This window comes from Lissotriton vulgaris, unplaced genomic scaffold (genome assembly GCF_964263255.1).
Source record: "Lissotriton vulgaris unplaced genomic scaffold, aLisVul1.2 SCAFFOLD_821, whole genome shotgun sequence".
NCBI classification, from domain to species: domain Eukaryota; kingdom Metazoa; phylum Chordata; class Amphibia; order Caudata; family Salamandridae; genus Lissotriton; species Lissotriton vulgaris.
This window is the reverse complement of record NW_028246252.1, coordinates 427,926-452,858: the sequence shown is the minus strand read 5'-3', so window position 1 is coordinate 452,858 and position 24,933 is coordinate 427,926. Positions and strand designations below refer to the sequence as shown.

The 24,933-nt window shown below is 47.4% G+C and overlaps 1 protein-coding gene across 1 annotated transcript in view; it reads left to right on the top strand.

The window, feature by feature from the left end:
- Positions 1-11,520: 11,520 nt before the first annotated feature.
- The window catches only part of LOC147666019 (uncharacterized), a 382,025-nt gene continuing 368,612 nt past the window's right edge, over positions 11,521-24,933 (top strand). The window contains exon 1 of the mRNA XM_086949318.1: positions 11,521-12,000. Within this exon, the coding sequence (XP_086805444.1) occupies positions 11,795-12,000 (206 nt within the window). The 5' untranslated portion in view covers positions 11,521-11,794. The remainder of the gene's footprint in view (positions 12,001-24,933) is intronic.

Genomic DNA, 24,933 nt, shown 5'->3' with positions numbered 1-24,933 from the left:
AGCCAGACTGGAAATTTTCAAGAAGATCATTGTCCTTGATATGACGAGACAGTTGTTTCGCTACACATCTTTCTGTGATTGCTGCAAGAAAAGGTAGGTTAGTGATGGGGCAGAAGTTGTTGAGGTTGTTCGCATCAGCAGTGGGTTTTTTAAGCAGAGGGGTGACCTGCCCAGTTTTGTAGGAAACAGGAAGGGAGACTTGACTGAAGGTGAAATTAACCAGAGTGGTCCAATAGGAAGGAAAATGGATATAGAAGTCAATGGCAATGGCACTAAGGATGTGGTCGGCATGCTTCCAGCTCTCTGGGAAGGTCGCTGTCTCGAAGGAGATTTTGATGGCTTTCCGGAGGTGGGGCGCAATGGTGGTCCTGGCTCTATTGAAGATGTGGTGTGGGCATGGGTCTGACGGAGATCCGGAGTGGGTGGTGTTCATGATTTTGATGGTGTCGTCATCGTTTATGTTGGTCCAGGAGAGCAGGGGATTGGTGCGGATTGTGGTCGTGGGGACGGAGGTCTCAGTGGTTGTTGGGGTGGTCGTGATGTTGAAGCTGTTGTGGATGTATGCGATCTTGCGATGGAAGAAGGCGGCGAGTGAATCGCACAGGTCTTGTGAGGGTGGGATGTCGTTGGTGTTGGAGCTGGGGTAGGAGAGTTCCTTCACGATGTTGAAGAGCTCTTTGCTGTTGTGTGCGGTGTTGTCTAGGCGGTCTTTGAAGGAGGCCTTTTTGGAGGATCTGATGAGGTGATGGTGTCTGCGGTGGCGTACTTGTGGGCAGTGTAGCTGTCTGGTGTTCGTTCACAGAGCCAGTTCTGCTCTAGTTTTCAGCAGGTTTGCTTGGAGGCCTGGAGGCCCTCCGTGAACCAGTTGGCTTTCTTGCTGGTGTGTCTGTTGGAGGGTTTCTTGATCGGTGCGAGGGTGTTGGCGCAGTCATCGATCCACTGTCTGAGGTTGCGGGCAGCGGTGACGGGGTCAGTGGGGTCCATGGGTGGGCTCCAGGCGAGGGCACTGGTTAGCTGGTCTTCGGTGACTTTGCTCCAGCAGCGGCGTGGGATCTGTTGGATGCGGTGGTGTGTGGTGGGTTTCCGGAAGGTGAAGTGGATGCAGAGATGGTCGGTCCAGTGGAGTTCGGTGGTGTGGTTGAAGGTGACGTGGGAGCTTGCGGAGAAGATGGAATCAAGTGTGTGGCCTGGGGTGTGGGTGGATGTTGTGATGAGTTGTCTGAGTCCAAGGTTGGCGAGGTTGTCGATCAGGGTGGTGGAGTTGGTGTCCTTGTTGTTCTCGAGGTGGAAGTTCAGGTCCCGAGGAGGATGTAGTCCATGGAGGCGAGGGTGTGTGTACTGACGAGGTCGGCGATGGAGTCGCTGAACTGTGGCCGTGGTCCGAGGGGGCTGTAGACGAGGGTTCCTCTTAGAGTGGTGTTGGGATCTGTGTGGATTTGGAAGTGTAGGTGTTCAGCGGTGCTGAGGGTGTCGGCGGTGTTGGTTGAGACTCTAAGGGTGTTCCTGTGGACGATGGTGATACCTCCTCCTACTCCGTTGGTGCGGTCCCTGCGGGTGATTTTGTAGCCGTCGGGGATGGCTATGGCGATGTCGGGTGCCGAGAAGGGGTTCGGCCAGGTCTCTGTCAGGAAGGCGACTTCTGGGAAGGTGGAGTTGAGTAGGTCCTAGAGTTCAACGGCGTGTTTGCGTGTGGAGTGGGTGTTGAGAAGAATGCATCTGAGGTGGTTGCTTTCTTTCCCAGTGGGTGGGTTTGCCTATTGGATGCTGGTGAAGCTGCAGTTCCGGCAGGAGAAGGGTCCATGGAAGCGCTTCGGGCGTCCAGGAGGCATGCGTCTTCTCGTCCGGTGTTGAGTGCGTGGAGGGTGCTGGCATCGTAGCGGTGTCGGGCGTTGGGGCGTTCGTGGGGGCCAGGGGTTTTGGCGCTGGGCGCGGTCCAGGCGCAGAGGGGCGAAGACGGGCTTGCCTTAGGCGCACCAGTGGCGCACCCGCTACGTGTGTCCGCTGCGCGACCGTGCAGCGGTCGCCATAGGAAGGGGAGGTGGGCGGGAGCGGAGGCAGGGAGGCGGGAGAATCTGGGGCGGTGAGCGGGGCAGCAGCGGCGGGAAAAGACGGGCGGAGAGACACAAATGAGGGTACAGGCAACAGGTTATGTGGGGAACAAAAGTGAACAAAATGCAGCAAAATAGACACAAGGAATGTTGCAATCCAAGAAGAAAAACAGAACTAAACAGAAGTAAGCCAATAGTCACCAACAGGCGGGGGAGCACGGGGGATAGTGGGAGACAGAGGCAGCCGGGTGGGCTCTGGCGCGCTGTTCCGGGAAGCAGGATCGAACCCTGCTGGGGATGGGATTTAAACCTGGCTGCGGAGTGGTGGAGCTGCTGGGGAGAGTACTGGCCTTGGCCCAAAGGTCAAGGTCTCACGCATGCTCCCCTTTGGCAGTCGTCATAAGAAGGGGAGGTGGACGGGAGCGGAGGCAGGGAGGCGAGAGCGTCTGGGGCGGGGGGCAGGCAGCAGCGGCGGGAAAAGACGGGCGGAGTGACACAAATGAGTGTACAGGCAACAGGATATGTGGGGAACAAAAGTGAACAAAATGCAGCAAAATAGACACAAGGAATGTTGCAATCCACGAGGAAAAACACAACTAAACAGAAGTAAGCCAATAGTCACCAACAGGAGGGGGAGCACGGGGGGATAGCGGGAGGTAGCCAGGTGGGCTCTGGCGCGCTGTGCCGGGAAGCATAGTCACATCAGGGCCACATGAACCCCCGCCCCTCATGCCCAAACCCGCAAATAACACAAAGACACAAGTGTTAGGTTTGGGAAAAAATTGCTGCAGGTTTATTACATACAACATATGTAATGACGGTGGGTTAACTTACGGGCGATCCTAGGGCAGGCCGCATTCTCGCCACCTGCCCGCCTGTTGAGCCAAACAACACAGTGGCGAACCACCCAACTGTTGCACAAATACCATAATTATACTGACACGCCCATTGCGGGGCGTGACTAGGCAAAGCCCCGGTTGCACAGGCCCACAACCGCCCGAAGGACTACTGGGGCGCCGACACGAATTCCTGCACCTCCCATGAGGTTACAGGTTAGGCTCTGAGGTTATGCTCTGGCACCCCTATGTGCCCGCTGACGTCCAGCGTTTGCACCTCTCTTCTTCCGGATCGCCCAGTAACTCCGCCTGCAACGAAAAAAGGAACACATTAAAAGCTCCCCCCGGAGCCCCCTCAAGCAGACACTCTGGGTTCAAGGAAGGGCGGGAAAAGAGTGTCCCAACATGGAACTGCGACGTCCGGAGCGGCAAAGAGGCCTCCCCAGCGGGGCAGAGGTCTGAAGTACTCCAGACGGCTCCTCCCAGCCGCCCCGGACGTGCATCACTTACCAGTCTCCACCAACCAGGGGAGACTGCCTCAGATGAGGAAACTACTGCGTCATGTGGGGGCGGGACAGCCCTCCCTGACTAGGAGCCCGCCCTCCTTATGGCCACTGCGTGGCCTCGGGCAGGCGCATAGTCACATCAGGGCCACATGAACCCCCGTCCCACATGCCCAAACCCGCAAATAACACAAAGACACAAGTGTTAGGTTTGGGAAAAAATTGCTGCAGGTTTATTACATACAACATATGTAATGACGGTGGGTTAACTTACGGGCAATCCTAGGGCAGGCCGCATTCTCGCCACCTGCCCGCCTGTTGAGCCAAACAACACAGTGGCGAACCACCCAACTGTTGCACAAATACCATAATTATACTGACACGCCCATTGCGGGGCGTGACTAGGCAAAGCCCCGGTTGCACAGGCCCACAACCGCCCGAAGGACTACTGGGGCGCCGACACGAATTCCTGCACCTCCCATGAGGTTACAGGTTAGGCTCTGAGGTTATGCTCTAGCACCCCTATGTGCCCGCTGACGTCCAGCGTTTGCACCTCTCTTCTTCCGGATCGCCCAGTAACGCCGCCACAGCCCGTGCGGTGGTACCCGCTGCCGCACGGGCCCCCCCACCACTGCTACTGCTCTTTACCTGCAACCTTCACCTAGAATTGCTTCCTTCAGACAGAGGAGGAACAGGGCAACGCCCATAGGCGTGGGGTGACACCATCAGGCACCATTAACCCTGTCCTACAACCACTCAGGGAAACTAAAGGGATAGGAAGGGGCCCCTACTACAGAAAGCCCTTTGTATCATGAAATAGGCTGTCCAGCACATGCCGCTGGGACGCCAACATATCCCTTCCCACTGAGCGTCAGAAAACTGCGCCAAGAAGTCACTGCTACAGCTGAAACGCCGTCTTCACAATCTAGCAGGAAGTGTGCTTACTGAAACGCCGTCTTCTGCACAGTCTAGCAGAAAGTGTGCTTACATGACGCATGAGCTGCAAACCTCAATAGAGGACCGGGGAATAGGAGGGCACAAGACATACTATAGAGCTTGGACGAGTCCCAGGTAAGCAATATACCGGGTCCACAGGCAAATACAGCCGGCATCCCCTGCCCTCTTTGGTTTTAGGCTGGAAGCGGCTTCAGACATGATATCGTTAAGTTAGCTAGTCTGTAAGCCGACTACGACCACCTCCCGGGGACAGCTGCGCCTGCAACGGAGAGCCCCCTAGGCTGACCTGCGCAGGGACATGCATGGAGGAATGCAAGCCACTCCGACACCAATAGGCATAACCACCCGGGTACAATCCCTCTACCGCAATAGTGAAGACTATCCCAGGCAAGAGACCAGGTGATGGGGAGGGCCCCCCCCTGCAGAGAATCCCTCCCAAATATACAAGCGCTGTCACAAAATTCCAATCAACTGCAAGATTACGCTTGAGCAACTAATCCCCCACAGGATACAGAAGTCTATTGCAGTACGCAAATGCATATATTGGTGTAACTAGCGATGTGGTCTTACAAGTGACAAACTGAAAACCACTGGGACAGCCGAGAACACTTGCCCCCCCTAGTTAATGCATAAATTCTCTAAAAGACTTCTAGGGGCCCACCTCAAAGGATTATTGGCAGTCCAGGCTCGGGCTGTGGTAGCCACAGTTGTTCTCCGTATACCTGAATTGAGTGTTACACTGAAGGCTGCAGACCGCGGGTGGGCTGCCAGCGGGTACCCGAGCCTAGGATGAAAGATAGACAGCAGAACCAAAGGAAGGGGGGAAATGACTATTGACGTATGACCTTCCCTACTCATGGAAGAGCAACACATGTGCCGTTATCAGGGGTGCACAGGTAGGATTTCTCAGTTTAAAGTGGTTGCCATTATTGCAGTGCTCTCTATGTACCTGTGTTTGGTACTCTTTGTTGCATGCCACGCCACTTCTCTTAACGCACTGTTTGCTATTTCTCACGTGTTTATCTTTGCACTTGCACCAGTGCAATCATTGCCTACGTAACGTTTGTTCTTGTGCCTGGGTGTCTGGTGTGTACTGCGTGCTATACCTATTGAACCCCGCACAGGGTGGCAAGTTTGCTGACAAGCATGGCACAATCGCTTGTGCTGCACCCCCTTCGCCTGCCCAAAATAATAGGGGGGTACTATCAACTCCCAGAGTTCTAAGCATATATGATTACCCTACTTAGTAATTCAACACTCAGAAATTCGCTTTCAGGTTCTGCTCAGAAGTAGCCTAAGAATAGCCACACCACTAAAATCGTCTGGCATAAGAGAACATGTCTAACAGGGACGATTTAGTTGGTAAAAGGTTTATTTTGAATGAGATATCATAGGGGGAGGAGTCTTTAATGTAGATCCATTCAGAATTCTCTGGTGTAACACAGTACTTAGCCTGGTGATTGTTACCGTGGATTTGAAAAGTGTAAGGAGGAAAATTCATACCCACCCAAAATGTGCTGAGTACAGTCCGGGTAGCTGGTTCATCCCAGGAGGAGGTGTCTGCCCACAGTTTAGTAGATTAATGTTGCAAGAAATTGGTTGGTTAGCATGTAAACAAAACATTTGGGAACAATACACCTTTACTAGCGCTAACTTCGACTACAGGGCACGCCCAAGGCTGTTCCCTATGGCATTGTCCTATTTAACATGAACACTCACTTGTTTAGCATAAAACTTAACTCCGACGCTGGGGAGTTTACGCCTGACCGCATACTGCCAAGTGCAGGTTGCTATGTGAGACATTTTATAATTTGAGTGTAATTATGAGTGACAGTTCAATAGCTTAAAGTGACGCTTTCTTGTGAAGATCATTATGACTTGTGCCCTAGCGCACACACTGTTTGTAGGCTTGTATATCCACACCTCATTCACACACATACATAATATTTATTGTAACTGTCAAACAATTAAACCCCCAGTATTTCAAATAATAGCAAGCCTCCTGTTTAACTTACTGGAGTAATTACGGGGACCTATACATAGCTGACAAAGTCTGAGAATATGTATGAGTGGCATATCCAGTCTTTTTTGACGTGTGACATATGAATATCTATGTCTAGCACTTCGCCGCATGTTAGAAAAGGACTAAAAAGAGATCGGCCGTTGTGCCTATCTAGTAGGATGAAGACCTCTTTGTGGTAAATGGGATCAAGATATAACGTGAGTGCTTTGAAAATAATAATAACATAAAAAGATACTGGATTTTCTTTGGAGATTACCTGCGTGTCAGTTACAAGGCAGAACTATCAAATTAAAGTAGTCGTGCGTTGCCAAGATGTCAGGTTACTTTCGTAACATGGCCCGGAGTGCAGCACTATCTATAGCTGCGTTTTGCCTTGTTTTCTTTGAGCAGGAATCGCAAGGTTTGGGTGCGCGGTGCATGTCTAATAGAGTAGTTAGTGTGTCATAGGCACTGTTACAAGAAAGAATATGGGCCCCAGGATGGTGATAGGATGATAAAATTGCAGCCATGATCAACTACAGCAATAAGGAGGATTCAAGTGTCCTTGGTACCACTGCACCCACTGCAGCTACACTCTTGTTTATGCCTGTCTCAGAGAGGGAGCTTCTTCAACTAAGAAACAGGTGTAGGGTCTTATTCTCAATTCCTGTACAGCATCCAGCTATAATATTATCAGACCAGTTCTATCACATGCTATGCTGATCTATAGCTTGATAAGGGAGTACCAGGGCTACATTAGAGTAGAGTTATAAGCTATATTATAAAGCTATAAAAGAAAACCTGATGCATGTACGATATGACGACCAGTGTCACTACCACTTCCAGAATTTACAAGGGGCAAAATCAGTCATTAAACCTCTATTACTAGTACGAATGAGCAGGTCATACTTGGATCTCTTCTGAAACTCATGCTAAAAACCCAAAATGAAAGATCCAATAAAAAAGATGGACAGAAAGCGGGCGGGGCATCATGTCCTTATCGTGCCTGCATCATGCCTCGATGAGACAGCGCAAGTGCTGCCTAGGAGAGACCTAAGGCCTATACACTGCATGTATAAAAACGAAGTATAACCAACTGTTAATCTGCAGGAAACATAGCTTCAGATTTGCTAATCACAAGGAAGAAAGGTTAGTAATATGCGAAATAAAAGACTATATTGGACAGTGATCCAACACACCGAATAACAAAGTTTTTGGTAGACACACACCAAATGCAAGCAAACAATATAGCTTTGCGTAACTCACTGATTGGATTCAAGTACTGAACAGGGTAGGTGTAACAACAGTAAGATCCTAATGTCGAACAGGCCACCTATCCACTATAGTTCCCTTTCTATCAATAATTGGGTTGCGTGATACATCCGATTTAGACCTCTGCAAGAACTTGTCGTTGCCTGTTAGGGAATCATTTGGACTCTACTGGTACTGCGAACTCTGGCACCGGGGGTCTTATGCCGGGAGCAGCAATACCAGGAGGGCAGTTAGCGCACATCACAGACTATTCCCTGTGCAGCTTTAGCTAGCAAAACCTGGCATCCTAGAGTTCTTATTATCTAAGAGAATAGGTGTAATTTAATGAACGCAACAACGTGCATCCTGCACACACTACTCGGAACGTAATGTTACATGAGTGAGAAGGTCGGCCAATCTAGGGGGGCCTCTGGCATAAGGGTCAATGCACTAGAGGTCCAATCCTTCCTAGGTAAGGAAGGGGGCGTTTTCAAGGCGGTGCCAGGGCAGAGCCCATCAGGGGCACAGCAGCTTACGTTACTCTGACGTGCAGGAACACACATAGGCCAGGGTGACGAACCCGGCAATCCCTTCTTTACAGCTTTTCCACCTCGTGTTCCGATCAGCGGGCTGAGCCAATTCGGGAAATCTCAATAAATGCATCCATAGGAGAGGATCATATATTCTGATAGGGCAGAAACCTAAACTAAATAATAAATGGAAGTCTAAATCAGTGTGCAAACAGGAGTAGCGCGGCGCCCTGTGTACAGTCTAGAGACAGTCGCTTTTTGCATTATTCTGTGAGGCTGCTAAATATAACATCTCAAAGTCTGAATAAAAGATAGTATGGCGAGTAGCCATGAGATGGTCGCTGAAAGAACATGATAACAATGAAGGAGTCGGTTCCTGTGTCCGCATTCCTATACTGCTAGCCCTGCTTAAACTCTGGACTAAGAAAGGAATGCCCACCCTGAAGGCAGGGGACAGCCATGCAGCACCCACTGCCACCCCCCAGCGCATCCCTCAACTCCGAACACCCGTACTGGTAATTAAAGGCCTGGCTTAATAGGGGAAGGGGCCCTGCGCGCTGACATTTATCACATTATATCCAAGTATGCGACAGATCGTTTCGCCATGGAAACCGGATGGAACGGAAACTTTACAAGTGAGCAACGTACAGAAACCACCGAATCACATGAAAATAAATTCACTTGCTACAAAGTACCTCCTTACAGTAGAAGTCTTGGCACAAACTCCCCCCCGAGATCTCGGAGTGCTTTGGAGCCACATTTCCGCGGCATGCATGCAATGATTTGATGTGACTCGCGGGAAGTTTGCGCCTCACATCAGACTCGAACCTGGGTCCCCGGCTTCAGGACCAGCCCTCCGAACCGCTGGGATACCCTTGAAGGGTGACAAACGAGAGCAAACAAAACACAACATGAGGCAGCAAACGGTGTGACAGAGGAGGAAAGAACCGACATGTGTGCAGGTACCAGAGAAAACAAAGCACACTGTAGGCAAACACTGCACACATCATAGGCGCTAAACATAGCGATGCTCGCCTGCCGGATTTCACTAAAGGAAACATGCCCGTCATAGTCAATTACAAAAGCGTACTCCGGCCACAACAAGGAGCTCCGGACGATCGTCCCGAAGTTAAGGTACTTGGAGCTCTACTGACAGCACTACCATAGGTGCGTAAGTTAACTGTTGCTAACTATTTAAATATAAACTCTGCTGTTGGTGCGCTGAGTACATTCACAGGAAAAGAGTTTGCCGTAAATATTTCACAGTAAACGCTGCCAAGTGACATACGGTGAAAACACCACATAGCATATCGGGGTCTGAGATGAGCTCGAATTCTTTGCACATTACCATTGGAAGTGCCGAAAATCATAATAAGTGATATCCCAGGCAAGAACGCGGCAGGAAGAATGAACGCGCCACGAATGTGTCTGGCATGTCCTGTCCCACTCGAAAAGTACCAAACTGCAGGACAACGTGAGAGCTGTGCACTTATTTAGGATGCAGGCCCACATCCCCTCATCGGGTTCGTAAGCCCATGTGGACCGGTCACCAAAACAAGGCCAGTATCGATACCACCCGCCCCGCACAATAACAACACTTGCCTCAGGCGACAGATAAGCATCAACCTAACTGACAAGGCTGAAACGAAATGAAATCCCCCGCATAATAGACCCTTGTCCCAACCACATTGTATACTAAATAATGCTCAGAGCGCTACACGGACACAAGGCAAACAAAGGGACGAGGGTCGCGAGGGCGGGGGGGGAAGGGGGTGAACGAACGAAACTCAACAGCGGAAACTTACAAAAACCAGCCCGGGGAAGCGACCGACGGACGCTTGTCTCAGTGCACATGTCGGGGGTTGGAGAAGGGGGGGGTGGGCACTATTTGGTAAACTGTTGAGCAGCCTGTGCAATGGCGATCGGGACGGCCATGCGGAGTCCACCAAGTCTGCCGGAGGCGAGGAAATGGCCGCACAGGGACCCACGTCGGGCAGGGGCCAGAGAGCGACAATCGGCTGCTCATTCAGAAGACCCGCCCGCAACTCAAATTGTGGTAAAGAATACGGGGATGTCCGGGGAATCCTATATCCGCCTTCCCAGACGCACCAATACACAACCACACCATAACTCAGGCGCGAAGCCCCACCACAGGCGCCTCGCATGTACCCACTAACATAAGACGCTGGGGGCAGGCGACAGGACCGTGGAAGGAGACAACCAAAACAGACCCCGAGGGACAAAGAAACCAGCAGATGTCTCACATCCCCACTCACCGGATGCAACGCAACAGCGGAACGTCGGAGCTATCACCTCGACGCAAAACCGGACCTCGGACGGCGACCCTAGGAGAAGGAAAGAGTGTCCCGACGTGACAAAAGAGTGTCCCAACATGGAACTGCGACGTCCGGAGTGGCAAAGAGGCCTCCCCAGCGGGGCAGAGGTCTGAAGTACTCCAGACGGCTCCTCCCAGCCGCCCCGGACGTGCATCACTTACCAGTCTCCACCAACCAGGGGAGACTGCCTCAGGTGAGGAAACTACTGCGTCATGGGGGGGCGGGACAGCCCTCCGTGACTAGGAGCCCGCCCTCCTTATGGCCACTGCGTGGCCTCGGGCAGGCGCAGGATCGAACCCTGCTGGGGATGGGCTTTCAACCTGGCAGCGGAGTGGCGGAGCTGCTGGGGAGAGAGCTGGCTTTGACCCAGAGGCCAATCCATCATTATTTTGCTCACCATGCCACCCCAGTTTAGACTTGGCCATATGCAAATCAGTCTTGACCATGTGCCATGCCCGAAATGTAAAGCCAGGTCCTCCCTGGACCGGAAACAAGCATCATAGGACTGGTTCGGGCTTTCACCCCTCATCAGCCAGGAATCCTATAGCTTGAATACAGTGGCACAGTGCGCCGGGACCCACGTCTGGGCATACACGGCGCACTTAGGAACGGAGCCCTGATCACTGTTGCTACCCCATTGCAAAACACTTTAAAAAGTTGTGTTATAGTCTATTTTGTACAAACTATGTGAAGCAATCACAGTAGTAGCTAAAATTACAGGAAGTTCACCATAGACAAACCTCGTAGCTTCGCACAGCCTTAAAACCTGAAAAACATCTCCTTATTTACTTATTCCATGAAGAAAACATATAAATGTTGAAAACAAGTCTTACTGTTTTTACATTCGTGTTCGTGCATCTATTTGTATCAAAGTATTTATCGAATTAAAGAAAACAGCACGACAGAATTCTTTTGCCCGTAAATTTACATTGAAGCAAGCTCCAGCTCCTGCGCATATATACATACACTCTGTCCTTACTTCTTGCCACTGCCCCTCCCATTTGAGCTCCGGGGGGATGGGCCAAAGAAGTAAAGCTTAGCAGAAACAGCAGCAGTCGACTCTGCTGCGGTACGGGGGAAAGCGTGCTTGATCTTTTCCTGCGTTGTGTGGCATGTTTCAGTATGTGCTGGATCGCTAGTTTCCATCCCTTTCTTGGAGTTAAGGGTTGCGTGTTAACTTAAGGTGGTTTCTCTGAAGTCTCGGCTATCTTTTTCTTTTCATTTTGCGTGGTCCCAGCTGCCCGGAGTTCTCAGCGGCAGGTCGCTGGATACTTTTCCTGCCGGGCGTTTGCTGTCCCGGGGACTCCTCACCATTTCCGACCTCACTGGATATGTCTGGCCGGAAGAAAGCGGGCTCTTGGCAGGAGGGGGTTGCCAGGACTTTCTCAAGGCTGTTTTCTAAAAACCATTCACAGGACAAGGAAGAGAGCGACAAGGAAGAGAGCGACAGCACTGCGAAATCGGCTTCAATTAAAGAAACTAACCAGGAAATCAAACAAGAAGCTGAGACAGAGCCAGCCTGCGAGGCCACTGACAGGTAAGGCTGACTTGCATGGCAGGGGGATGGGTCTGCTTATCATTAGCTGGTATTTAATTTCGAAGCAGACTGCTGTCGGCCAATTTAACTTGATAGCGTTTCTGGTGCAGCTGAAGAACATTTGTCCTCTATTTAAAAAAAAATGCCATCGGAAACAGTTGTTAATGGGAAATATTTGAAACGTGCAGTCGCCCCAGTCAGAAAGAAAGGGCAGCTTCCTGCCAAGGTAGGCTAGAAGGGTCTAAAACAACATTACCAGTAATTGCAGCCAATCGACCTGCGTCTAAACTAGAATGTATAAACGTTGAGATTTATGTGACGGACCCAACCTCGAATACACTGTACGCAGATGGACCCAGCTGATGCTCAGCTGATTCTTCTGTTTTTTTTTTTTTTTTTTTTTTTTAGCCAGTCCGCTTCGAGTTAGTGCATTGTCATGCACCGAACTGTGTTCCAATTCGACCTGCTTTCCATAGGTGGAACAACCTTGACCTTCAGCAGAAAACCTTTAAATATGCTTCTGACATTCACAGTCTCTTATTTCCCCTGGCGTAACTTTCTGTTAAGGTTACCAGATGAATACATGTGAATAAATGTCACTGGGTGAAACGTTTTGAGGCCTCTGCTTTTCCTCTTAAATGCACGTTTTCTAGTGTTTACTTTTAATTGGTTTAAATTAAAATTGCAGCTTCCTAAATTCACTTATGTTATATCATTGTACAGGCCTTCACCCATGTTCTATGCCCCCGCCTCCATTTCCAAATCTAAATACTTTACTGTCACTTGTTTTTACTTTAAGCATGTTACTGTAGAGCGCTGTAAGCTTATAACACTTCCTCGTCTTAATTGCTGATATTAATGTATTTTAGTGCTGAGTTGGTGTGTGTGCGTGTGTGTATGGGTGTATGTGTATATGTGTCGTGTCAAGTCAAAATAACTTTATTTCGGCTATACAGCCATAAAAGCACAATAAAAATACATCATCGCATAAATGCAATTAATTCTTGAAACAACAAAAAGGTACAAGAAATAATTGTGCAAAAGGACAATAAGTGCTAATATCACAAACTTTCACCCCATAGCCTGACCCCCTAAAACTAGGAATCTCATGAATCAAATTTACCCGCAATTATACAATTAAAAAGATTAGAACAATACAGATATATTTAAAAAATAATTTAAGGATGAAAGATTAAAATTTGGACAACCATAAAAATATTTCTAGGCGTATCTCTAGATGTAGATAAGTTCAGATGTAATACCATGACATTTCTAATTGGAAAACACAGTCAGGTTACTGCCCATCTCTTTGTCCTTTAAAATACCTCTGCGTGTACACCACATCGCAAATAAGAATTTCGAGGTAGCGATAGTGGATGAGTCTCGTATTTTAGTAACCATGAAAACCTCGCTAAATTTCCTGAGGCCCAGATTTCTACAAAGTTGGAGGACCCACTTGGATCTAGACCTTTATAAGCAGGACAGAATAACATGACATGAGAGCACCCAGGGCAATCTAAAGGAGTTGCTCCCTTCCATTTATTTGTCAAGGCGTGGAGCGGGAGTGTCCCGTGCCTAAATTGTAAAAACAACTGCTTTGCCATGAATGGTTGAATACTGTCCAGGGCCAATTCCAATTTGTATTGTTGCTTGGCATCCAGAAACCTGGATGTCAAGCTACATGAATTCATACTCCGGGACAATAGGGCGAATTTGTGATCTTTAAAAGCTAGCGATAGGGACTTTTTGGGGATAGAGGGGCAGGTCTCTTCTGGCGTTAACCACATGTTTTTCCTCCCCAGTGAAAGACGTGCGTCTAATGTATGACAGCCAGGGTAGATTTCCTGCCACCAATAAGGACATAACATCCCTCCATTCCCCCCTAAAAATGGCTAGCTCAGGCGTGCTCCAGAGGCGACGCCAGAATAAAAGAGGACGATAGGCAGTTAGATCAGCAATGGGTCCAATACCCAAATCCATCCTAAGTGGAATTAGAGGAGTGCTTTTTGGGAGATCCAACAGCTGCCTAATAAGAAGTATTCTATGTAAGAGATAAAATTTTGGATGGGAAGTGTTCCCACAGTTCAGCTCCGTATAACGAAGCCCATCTTGCTTGTGTTTTATACATTTCTGCTGGGGGGCCGACCACTTTTTGGGTACAACTTTTGTGGACTTTCAAGATGCCTCCTATTGACTGCATTAATTTTAAGTTGGCTTTCTTTATTTGTTTCCCCCAGTCCATCTTGTCATTAAGTGTAATACCCAAGTAATCAAATGTGGACACTCTCTCTAGGGTCCTTCCGTCCATTTGTGGGTGCGGGCAGTTAGTAGTGTTGGCATGAAAAACCATATATTTGGTTTTCTGGATATTGATCTCCAAATTCCTCTTCTTGCAGAAAGCACTGAACTCTTCCCTTCAAGGAACCGCTGCATACCCATTGGTGTTTTAGATAGGAGCAGCGTATCATCTGTGAATATTAATGCTGGTATTCTGCGGTTCGCTGACCTGGGAGAATCTATGTCCTTTACTGACAGGAGCGTTTCGATTAAACCATTTAGGTAAAGGGAAAAGAGGGTTGGTGCTAAAACACATCCCTGCCTCACCCCCTTCTCCCCAGGGAAGGGAGCTGTCAGTTCACCCTTCTTACCAAATCTTACCCTCGCATAGGTGACTTCATGTAGGCGCTTCAGCAACTGGCATAGATAAACAGGGGCTCCAATATTGTAGAGCAGGGGTCTCCAAACCGGTCCTGGAGGGCCGGATCCATGCCAGATTTTTTGGATATCCCATTGAGATACATGTAGTAATTTTAAAAACCTGGCATGGATCCGGCCCTCCAGGCTCGGTGTGGAGACTCCTGTCGTAGAGTAAACCCTAGAGCTGATCGCGCTGCAACATGTCAAAAGCGGATTTTAGATTCACAAAGGTTCGGTATAGGCTTCCACCCTCTAGAGTTACAGTTTTCCAGTGGATCAGTTGCAATCTAAAAATCTGATCAATTGTCGAGATTTTGGACCTAAATCCTGCTTGTAGGGGAGTTAAGACATTCATTTTGTCCATCCATGATTGCAATCGACCCAGGAGAACACGGGCAAATATCTTCTGAGTGACATCGAGAAAGGCTTATTGGCCGATAATTTGCTGGATTATGGGGTGAGCCCTTTTTAAAAATAGAAATTATTTCCGCACCAGCCCAAGTCGGAGGAAGGGCCATGCCATTAAAGATGGCATTAAATAAAATCTGTAAATTGGGTACCCACACTACTTGTTAATTTCTAAAAAGTCACCAAGTATTCTATCCAATCCTGGTGCCTTATTAGGTAGAAGTTTGCCCAAGTCCAGAGTGACTTCTGCCAGTGTGCATGGTGGTGGACCCTCGTTTGGGGGTGCTAAGTCTATATCAATTGTCCGATATGCTACAACTTCAACTAGAGGCCTTGAATAATAAACTTTTTAAAATGGGATCTCCAAGCTTCTTCCCCCAGATTGGGCTCAATAGCAGAGCTGCCTTCGAAATTACCAGTCTTGACTAGGTTCCAAAAGCCTCTCATGTCTCTGGTATCTAGAGCTTTCTTTATTGCTACCCATTTTTCAATTTCCCAAGCTGCTTTAGCTTCAGCTAGAGTATTTATATTGTAACCTGCTTGCTTTGATACATGTGGTGTCCTTCTTGATCCAGAGTTTCAAAGCGTGTTTGGCTTCTCTACACGCTTTACTATACCAGAGATGTTTAGGTTTGGGATCGGGGTGTTTGCTATTTTCACTATTATAGAAAAATTCCGCTAACTTTTCAACCACGTCCTGGTGGTTTTTACATAACAACAGCAAGGATTCATCACCTTGATTAATATCCAGCATTCCAAAGGCGGTGTCTAAAAAAGGAATGGTTTGTGTGTACAGGGAAGCTAATTTTTCAATAGATGCAACAAGGGTTCCCAGCGTACTCTTCTGCCTCCTTCTATTACCTTTAAATTTGGGGCAGATTGAGTTAGCAAGCCCCTTCCAGTACTCTGTTGGGGGTCAGCTAACTCTAAGACCAAGGGATTATTGTCGCTTTCACATCGAGGCTGGACCATAAAGTCCTTGATTCTAGACCAAATCTCAACATCTACCAGGATATAATCAATGGTAGAGGCTTGTCCCAATTTATTAAAAGTGACATTTCCCGGGCTGTGGGCAGAAAATTGACCATTACATGCCCTAAGCGAATGTGTAAGAGTGAGAGAGTTCATTGTTAGGACAATGGGGGTCGAGTCCCGTGTTGGGGAAATATTAGGTTCCGGGATGGCCCAAACAGAGTCCTCCTCACTGGTAATGGTACTACTTGTGCCATTAAGGGGTTCAAAATGACAATTAAAATGCCCTCTGATTATTGTGTGTGCAGACTCGGGTAAGGTAGATAGAAAGGAGGCCAAACAATATAGGATCTGAGAGGTTTGCCCCGCCCTCATTGGATGTAAATAAATATTAATAATAGACAACTTGAATGTGTCAGAAAAAGAAAGGTGGATGCACAAGATGTCCAGGGAATCAGTGTCCATCAATTTGATAGTACAGCCCAAGTGTACAGCAACCCAAATACAAAGACCCCCTGAGGGTCTACCCCTAGGCCCTTGGATAACTGGGATCGAGTATGCAACATAACCTACCCTATACAGTGGTATGAAAGACCCTGATTTCTGAAAGAGGCATAGGTCATGTGTATCAATGTATTCTCCCGAATCGGGGAGATCCATTTTAGAGATGAGACCTGCTAGATTCCAAGATACCATCTTAATGTTCTTCGGGTGTATTGCAGTATCGATCGATGTATGCAAGGGTTGCTCCTCCTGGTGTAAATCTTGGCTGGAACTCCCCTCCCCACCCTGTGTAGTATCAAGGGACTCCCCTGTTGTAGTAATAGAGACACCAGAACTACCAGGTGCCACTATAGCCTCGCATATTTTCCTAGAATGGTGACTCACAGGCTCCAATCTTCCACAGTTTTGGTGCTCTAATGGCTGAATGGGTATGCCTTCTGTTTGTTTGACTGTGGGATCCAGTCAATCGACTAGGTCTAGGGAGCTGTATATATTACTCACTGGAATGTTAAAAGGCGAGAGACATTCCAACCCGACCCATGTTTGCCATATTTCTAGTCTGTCCTCTCGACTCCCACTTTTTGTATACACTTCCCATCTTTTCTAGTAGGGAATTGGTTGGGTAGAAATAACCTAAGGGGAGTGTCTGGATTCCACTATTCTCCCTGTTTGGTCCCCATTTAAGAATGTGCTGGACCGTCCTGGTGTCCCTAAAGTTGATCAAAACACAATCCCCCAGAATGTCTTTTTTGCCTCTGTCCCAGCCAACTAACCCTCAGTGCAAATAGTATTTCACTCTGGATTAAGGGGGGAAAGGGTCTATGTTCATTTAGCCAAAAAATGATTTTGTTTTTCAACTCAGGATAAAGCTCCCCTCTACCTTATTCCAACTCTGGTATTCCAGCTAAAATAACAACATAGGGCGTAGAAGCTGAAGATAGGTCAATGCAGGGCAGGGAAGGGTTTATTACCCTTGGGTTAGATTGGTGAGTGTTTCCATTATCTCCTTTTCGGTTCCTAAGTGTATTTTGATCCACTAAAGGGCCTGTAGTTATTAGCGTGTTCCTCAAGCCGTGGTCGATATCCCCTGCTTGTGTTGACCACTGCTGAGAGACTACTAGGTCTACAACATGATGAATAGTCGAAATAGGCCCAGTTGGCGGGTTTAGTACAGATGGTACGGTAGTTGCAGGTAGGGCCACTTGTATGCATTGGTGATCAGGGGCATGGTCCAACGATTTGTTTGTTTCGAAGTTAGTCCGGACAGTGTCTAATTTGTTCCCCCATGTATTCACCAATGAAGTCAACTTCTCTAGGTGGCTGGTTACGGCTTCTTGCTCAGATTTTATAAGCCTATCAAAGTGGGATTTGAGCTCCTTATCCAGAATAGTGACCCATAGGGGAGCCTCCATTGGCTCTATACTATTAATACCAGATGCATGACCCTCTGGCTGTTGTTTTGGAGCTGCACTCAGTGTGCGGTTTACTTGCTTCCACCCCCCCCCCCCTTGTGCGCTTTTTGTTTTCGTTGGCCACCTTACCTATTTGCCCCCTGTATTATTCTTACATAAGTTTTCCGGGGGTTGCATTATCTAGTGCAGGCATTGGGTCAGGGGTTATTGAAAGATTAACTGTTTGAGACAAATCAGTGATCCCTTTTTCTAGGCTTGGGGTAATTCTTGGGATTGTTGGTGTTAGTGAAAGGCGCCTCTCAGTGCGTTTGATCTCACCAGAAACGGCCCCAATTACCTGGCGTAACATTTTATCAATGGCTGTAGGTTTTGCAATTGGGGTACGCACAGAGGCATTCTGTCTAGTATTTGACCTTGTAAATGGAGGTATACTTTCCCCCACGGTAAATAAAGTGACTACTTCAATTAGGTGGAGGTGACAGTCTCCCTGAAATACTACAAAGAGTATAAGTCCTAGATTTGTGCTGATTTCACCCCACAAATGCACTCCCACATTCAACAAATGTTGCCAAGTAACCAAACATTCAACGTAATAATTCACGTAGCACAAGTCTTTAGGGGTGTGGCCCAGCACAGTCTCGGACGGTCTCAGACGGGCCCGCCCTTGGCCAGGGCTTCGCACAGGCGCACCGTGTGCGTCCCGTGCTGCGGGAGCCCTTCTCCGCTTATCAAGCTCCTCTTGGCGCTTTCTGGTGACTTGGCTGGTGGGCGCCACAGGAGGGATGCAGGGACTTGTAGTCCTTAGACCCGCACCTGTGTCAGTAGTGCAGCGGGAGCAGCGGGGAAGCAAAGGTGAATGTTGCGGTCCCCTCGGACAGTTAGTGTGGAGGAGATGGCAGTGACCAAGAGTCAGCGGGACCCGAAGCGTGGGAACCTTTTTCCGCTTATCAAGCGCCTCCTGGCGCTTCCTGGTGAGGTGGTTGGTGGGCGCTACAGGAGGGATGCCAGGACTTGTAGTCCTTAGACCCGCGCCGGTGTCAGTAGTGCAGCGAGGAAGCAAAGGTGAGCATTGCGATCCCCTCGGACCGTTACTGTGGAGGAGATGGCAGTGACCAAGAGTCAGTGGGACCCGAAGGACTGGAGCCCTTCTCTGCTTATCAAGCGCCTCCTGGCTCTTCCTGGTGACGTGGTTGGTGGGCACCACAGGAGGGATGCCGGGACTTGTAGTCCTTAGACCCGCGCCGGTGTCAGTAGTGCAGCGGGGAAGCAAAGGTGAGCATTGCGGTCCCCTCGTACCGTTAGTGTGGAGGAGATGGCAGCGACCACGAGTCAGTGGGACCCGAAGAGCAGGAGCCCTTCTCCGCTTATCAAGCGCCTCCTGGCGCTTCCTGGTGACGTGGTTGGTGGGCGCAACAGGAGGGATGCCGGGACTTGTAGTATTTGACCCATGCCAGTGTCAGTAGTGCAGCGGGGAAGCAAAGGCGAGCGTTGGGGTCCCCTCGGACCGTTAGTGTGGAGGAGATGGCAGTGACCAAGAGTCAGCGGTTATATGTATGTGTATATGCATGTATATATGTACGTATGTGTATGTATGTGTGTGTGTGTGTGTGTATATATATATATATATATATATATATAGAGAAGTTGGTCTCGCAATTGAAGGACCCAGAACATTTAAGGGTGAATTAAACGCTGAGTGGGTCCTTCAATTGCGAGAGCAACTTCGTATATATATATATATATATATATATATATATATATATATATATATATATATATATATATATATATATATATTCTCTCCAAAGATTGCCACAAGTAGAGCCACTACACAAGGAAGGGTTTCCGCTCTCGATGCCACAGGCGGTAGGCTGTGCACCATGCACGAGTCCCCTGCAACAGCCAAACGCGTTTCGAGCTTGAAAGCTCTTGATCACTGGCAAGTATGATGGAACAGAGCCGGTATATTTTGGGCGGTGGAGGAGGTAGGGGAGAGGCAGTGCTGGTTTTAAGTGTCACACAGGGACCATAAACAGTGTTCTAAGACACGGTAATGACTCTGCACTGCCTCGCCCCTTCTCTGTTTATCGAAGGGCAGTGACGTCACACCCTGCGCATTGAAGTTAAGCTCGCACTGCGCTAGAAAGTTGGGTACTGCACACAGGTCTATTTAGCAGTGTTGCGTCTCTTAAACTCACAACCTGGTGAGGAGCTTTGCTTCAGCGCACAGAGTCGGAGTAGGGCGGGGCTGCAGGCACGGCAGTGCCGTCACTCACCCGCCTTGGTCGCAGTAGCGGCTGCAGCCCCCTGGTGCCGGACAGTTTGTTGAGCGAGGCAGACTGATGCTCAACAGGTTAACTCGGGAGGCCCCAGGCACTATACTGGTCGGGAGAACAGTTGAGAAGAGGCCCTGTGCTGTCCAAATATAGAGCACGCCTCGTGTGTGGCTCGGCCCACTGTCTATGAACGCAGGCTGGCCAGCGCCTGGCACAGGGGCCCTCCAGGCTGCGCGCAGCGGGATGTATCTCGCCTTCAGCTAGGAAGGTTCGCCCTTGCTCTGCACTACAAAGGCTCTCTAGACGCAATGTATGAGACGTTCCGTCACTAACTAGAAGTAGATGCAATAATAAACCAGGACTTCTTCCTTACACTTGGTGTGTGTGAAAGTATAACTTTAAATGCACACTTTCGGAATTTGTATATTTTTAATGTATTCCTTAGACTAATATCTAAAATGCGATCTGTTTTAAGGCTTCATTACAGTTAGAATGCCGGAAATCAAATCGTTTTAATTTCTTCACTGGACTAAGAATATTTGAGGTCAAGTATTGTTTTTATTCATCACGTCTGTTAATATGTGTGAATTTATACAGTTTAACCATAAAATGCATCTGATATGCATTGAGTTATATTTTTTTTCATTTTTTACTAGTTAGGAATGTTAAGAGGTTTGAGGTGCGTGATTCCGCATTGGCAGCTTTAGAAAATTGAATCATTCAAATGTATGTATAGCGTGTAAAGCCAATTGTGGCATCGAGAGTTGCTGTCAGTTCTGCTTTTGGGGAAGGGACTGGGGGAGGCTGTTTTTTGTGCCTGCCAAGCAACGATTATGGGTTATCTGCGGCAAGTGTTGACAGCCCTTTCAAATACTGTACACAGTTTAGCTTGATGTCTTTTCTGTAACACATGTGTCGCAGATCACAACAAGAGTCCGCAACTGAGCCAGGCAATGATAAGAGACAGCCCGCTCCGAAGGACGTCTCCAAACTCTGCACAGTAGGATATTTTGTAAATTAATGATACCTCTACAAAATACTAGTAAAACTCTGTGTGGTTATGGATTGATGGACAGGCAGCCAGAAAGAAGAACAACTTGTTTTTACTTCCCGTTGTAGTTCGTTGGTTGTGTAGTCGTCACCAGAGTCCTTTAGGTATATGAGTGCACTTCACTCACAATTGCCACTTTACTGCTTCGTAGCTGTAAAACATGGATTGAACTGATCATTGCCTGTATAAATCTATTCCCTACGGTAAGAGTGATGGACAGACATCAGTCAAAATATCATACAAAATGACGTGATAAGTTAATTTGATTGAAAAATTAAAAGGAGGTCCTCTAAGAGATCGTAGTAACGGTGATAGAGCTTTAGTATCCCGAAGCTATTCTCATAAACCCGTGGCTGTGCCTAATTTGTAAATGAAAAGGCACTGGTGCCCGAAGCTATGTTCAGAAGCACAGGGCAGTGCTTAATTTGTACAAGAAAGAGTGCCGGTGCCCGATGCTAGTCTCAGAAGTCTTGAGCTCTTGAGCAGTGCTTAATTTGTACAAGAAAGAGTGCCGGTGCCCGATGCTATTCTCAGAAGCCTTGAGCTCTTGAGCAGTGCTTAATTTGTACAAGAAAGCGTGCCGATACCCAAAGCTATTCTGAGAAGCCCGGTTACAATCCTTAATTTGTACAAGAACGAGAGCCAGTGCTGAAGCTATACTCAGAAACACGCAGCCAGTGCAATTAAATATTAGGGCACCGAATACGAAGGCCAAGTAGTCTTCATTTCACCTCAGAGCTCTTTAATCCAGTACCAGACACACTCTGCTCCTTTATCGCTCTTTCCAGTCACCGCTTTTCCCCTTTGTAACGGTTTTGCCTTCTTTCTTTTCTTGCGTCTGTATAATCTGTGTGTCCCCCCCCCACCCCCTCCTCTTGCGCTCGATAAAAATATGATGTGGAAAAATAAGTCCCAGTTCCCAACAATGAGCGCCGGTGCCCCGTCCCCCATACCCCCACTGCCCCCCCAAGCAGGCACCGGCTCAAATTAAGCCCTGGAATGACCCAAAGATATACCGGTGGAGGTGATAATGTGTACACTCAAAAAAATTATCTCACCACGTTTACCCTTTTAGGGGATTGCATAATCTATTAGGAACAGGAGTAAGGTTCGGTAATGTGGCCAGGGGCCATATATAGAGCAGCCCTGGTCCTGACGGTAAACTAAGCGGACACCAGACACTCTTGGGTCTAGGCGTGGCCGTGAGTAGGCCTGTTTATTTATGCCTGGTTATATTAAGTCTGCACACAGTCTTCGATTTAGATTTTAAGTATGGTATTTTAAAACCTGCCTTTTAAATGCAAGTTTATATTAATGTAATGTTGTTTAAATGGATTTTTTAGATTTCCTTTGGAAGTTTTTCACATTTTCAACCACAATTTCAGGGTTTAGTACCCAATGTAATGCTGCACAGTTTACCATCCTTTGTAGGATGGACAGCTGGCTTGTTTCAGGGAGGAAAGGGTACTCTATTTTCACCCAGCAAGCATTACCCCACGAATTAGAGTTTGGATTTTTTATCTCGGATTGAAAAACGGAAAAAACGATTTACATGTAGTATCTACTTTTTTAGGTCTTGCTGAGCCAAAGCGCACACACAACACCCCACACACACACACAACTCCCCCCCACACACAACCCCACACACATACAACCCCACACACACACACCCACCACACACACACCCATCACACACAACCACACACACACACACACACACACACACACACACACACACAACCACACACACAACCACACACACAACCCCACACACAACCCCACACACAACCCCACACACAACACACACAACCACACACAACCCAAACATAGCACACACAACCACACACACAAACACACACACACAACCCCACAACCACACACACAACCCCAAACCCAACACACACACAACCCCACACAAACACCACACACACACCACAACCGCACACACAACTACAACCGCACACACAACTACAACCGCTCACAGAACCGCACAAGCACAACAACACACAACCATCTATCTATCACCCTCACTCTATCTAGCTATCGCCGTCACTCTGTCGTCGTCACTCCTATCTATCTATCTATCTATCTATCGCCCTCACTCTACATATCACCCTCACTCTATCTATCTATCTATCTATCTATCTATCTATTGCCCTCACTCTATCTATCGCCCTCACTCTATCTATCGCCCTCACTCTATCTATTGCCCTCACTCTATCTATTGCCCTCACTCTATCTATTGCCCTCACTCTATCTATTGCCCTCACTCTATCTATCGCCCTCACTCTATCTATCGCATCACTACAGCATCACTCAGCACCACCACAGAATCACTCCGGGGCACCAAAACATCACTATGCGCCACCACAGCATTACTGAACGCTACAGCATCACTCGGCGCCACCACAGCATCAATCTGTGCAACCATTCAACAACAACTGGTTCAAATATGTTCTCTCAATGTTTCAAGCTTTATTACAAATGTCACAAAAAGATGTTAATATTTCACTTCTGTTCTTGGATTTTCGTCACAATAAAATACACTAAACATAATCTTCACAAACGTTATTTACAAAAGTTAAAGCTATTGCCATTATAAATTACAATAACTTTTATTTAAGTATTAATTATTTAAAAAAATTAAAAGCCATTGTTATTTGTAATATCAATACATCTAAGTCACGTAAATAGAACACATATTGCATTACAAATGTTATTGTCACATTTCCGAAAGTTAAAACTTGGCATTGTAAATGACAAAGCTATTAAATTCGCTATTTTCAAAACCAACACATAAATAAAATATGTCATTTACAATACCAATAGCTCAAACTTTCCTAATGCGAGACCTATTGCATTGCAAATGCTTGTTCTGAACAGCTTATAATCTAACCATGAGGGGCCTATTCATAAATCGCACTTTGTATTCTACATTTAGTTGAACTACAATAGAGAAGGCCTTTACCACACAAGTGCCTTTACCACCCATGCCTTTACCACTCAAGGTAATTACAGTTAAGCTGTGTTTTCGTGGGTGTGTAAATGCATATATCTATATATATTTTTATATTCACACAAAAAATCAAAGGTTACAGGACATTATAGTTAGTTATCTCAAGTAACTATCATGCATGACTTTAAGGTAACTATAACTCGCACCCCTGCCATGCATAGTTTTCTCATCAATAATCTTACAGCAAATGTTGGAGTGATATTATCAATGATGTCTTCGATGATGTCATGAGTGATTAAAATATGTGGGGTAATTAGCAGAGCATGGTGAGGGCGTGAGTTGTAGATACCTTAAGGCACACGTTATAATTACTTGATAACTCTAACTATAATTGCTCAATTTGTTGTATGGTTTTTTTTGTGTAAAGTCTGAACCTTACTAGAACACACATGTTAAATTCCCATCTATAACATTCCTGCAACCTTTGGGTTTTTCTTCTACATTTTTAAGTGGTATTTCCTAACAATAATGTCCCTGGGGAATGTCCCTTGTATTTAACAACTCCCAACAAAGTCTGGTATATAAAAAGAATAATATGAAAGCAGCACTTACTTTAGACTAATCCCTGTCTTTTCCTTCAATTTAAAGTCCTTGTGA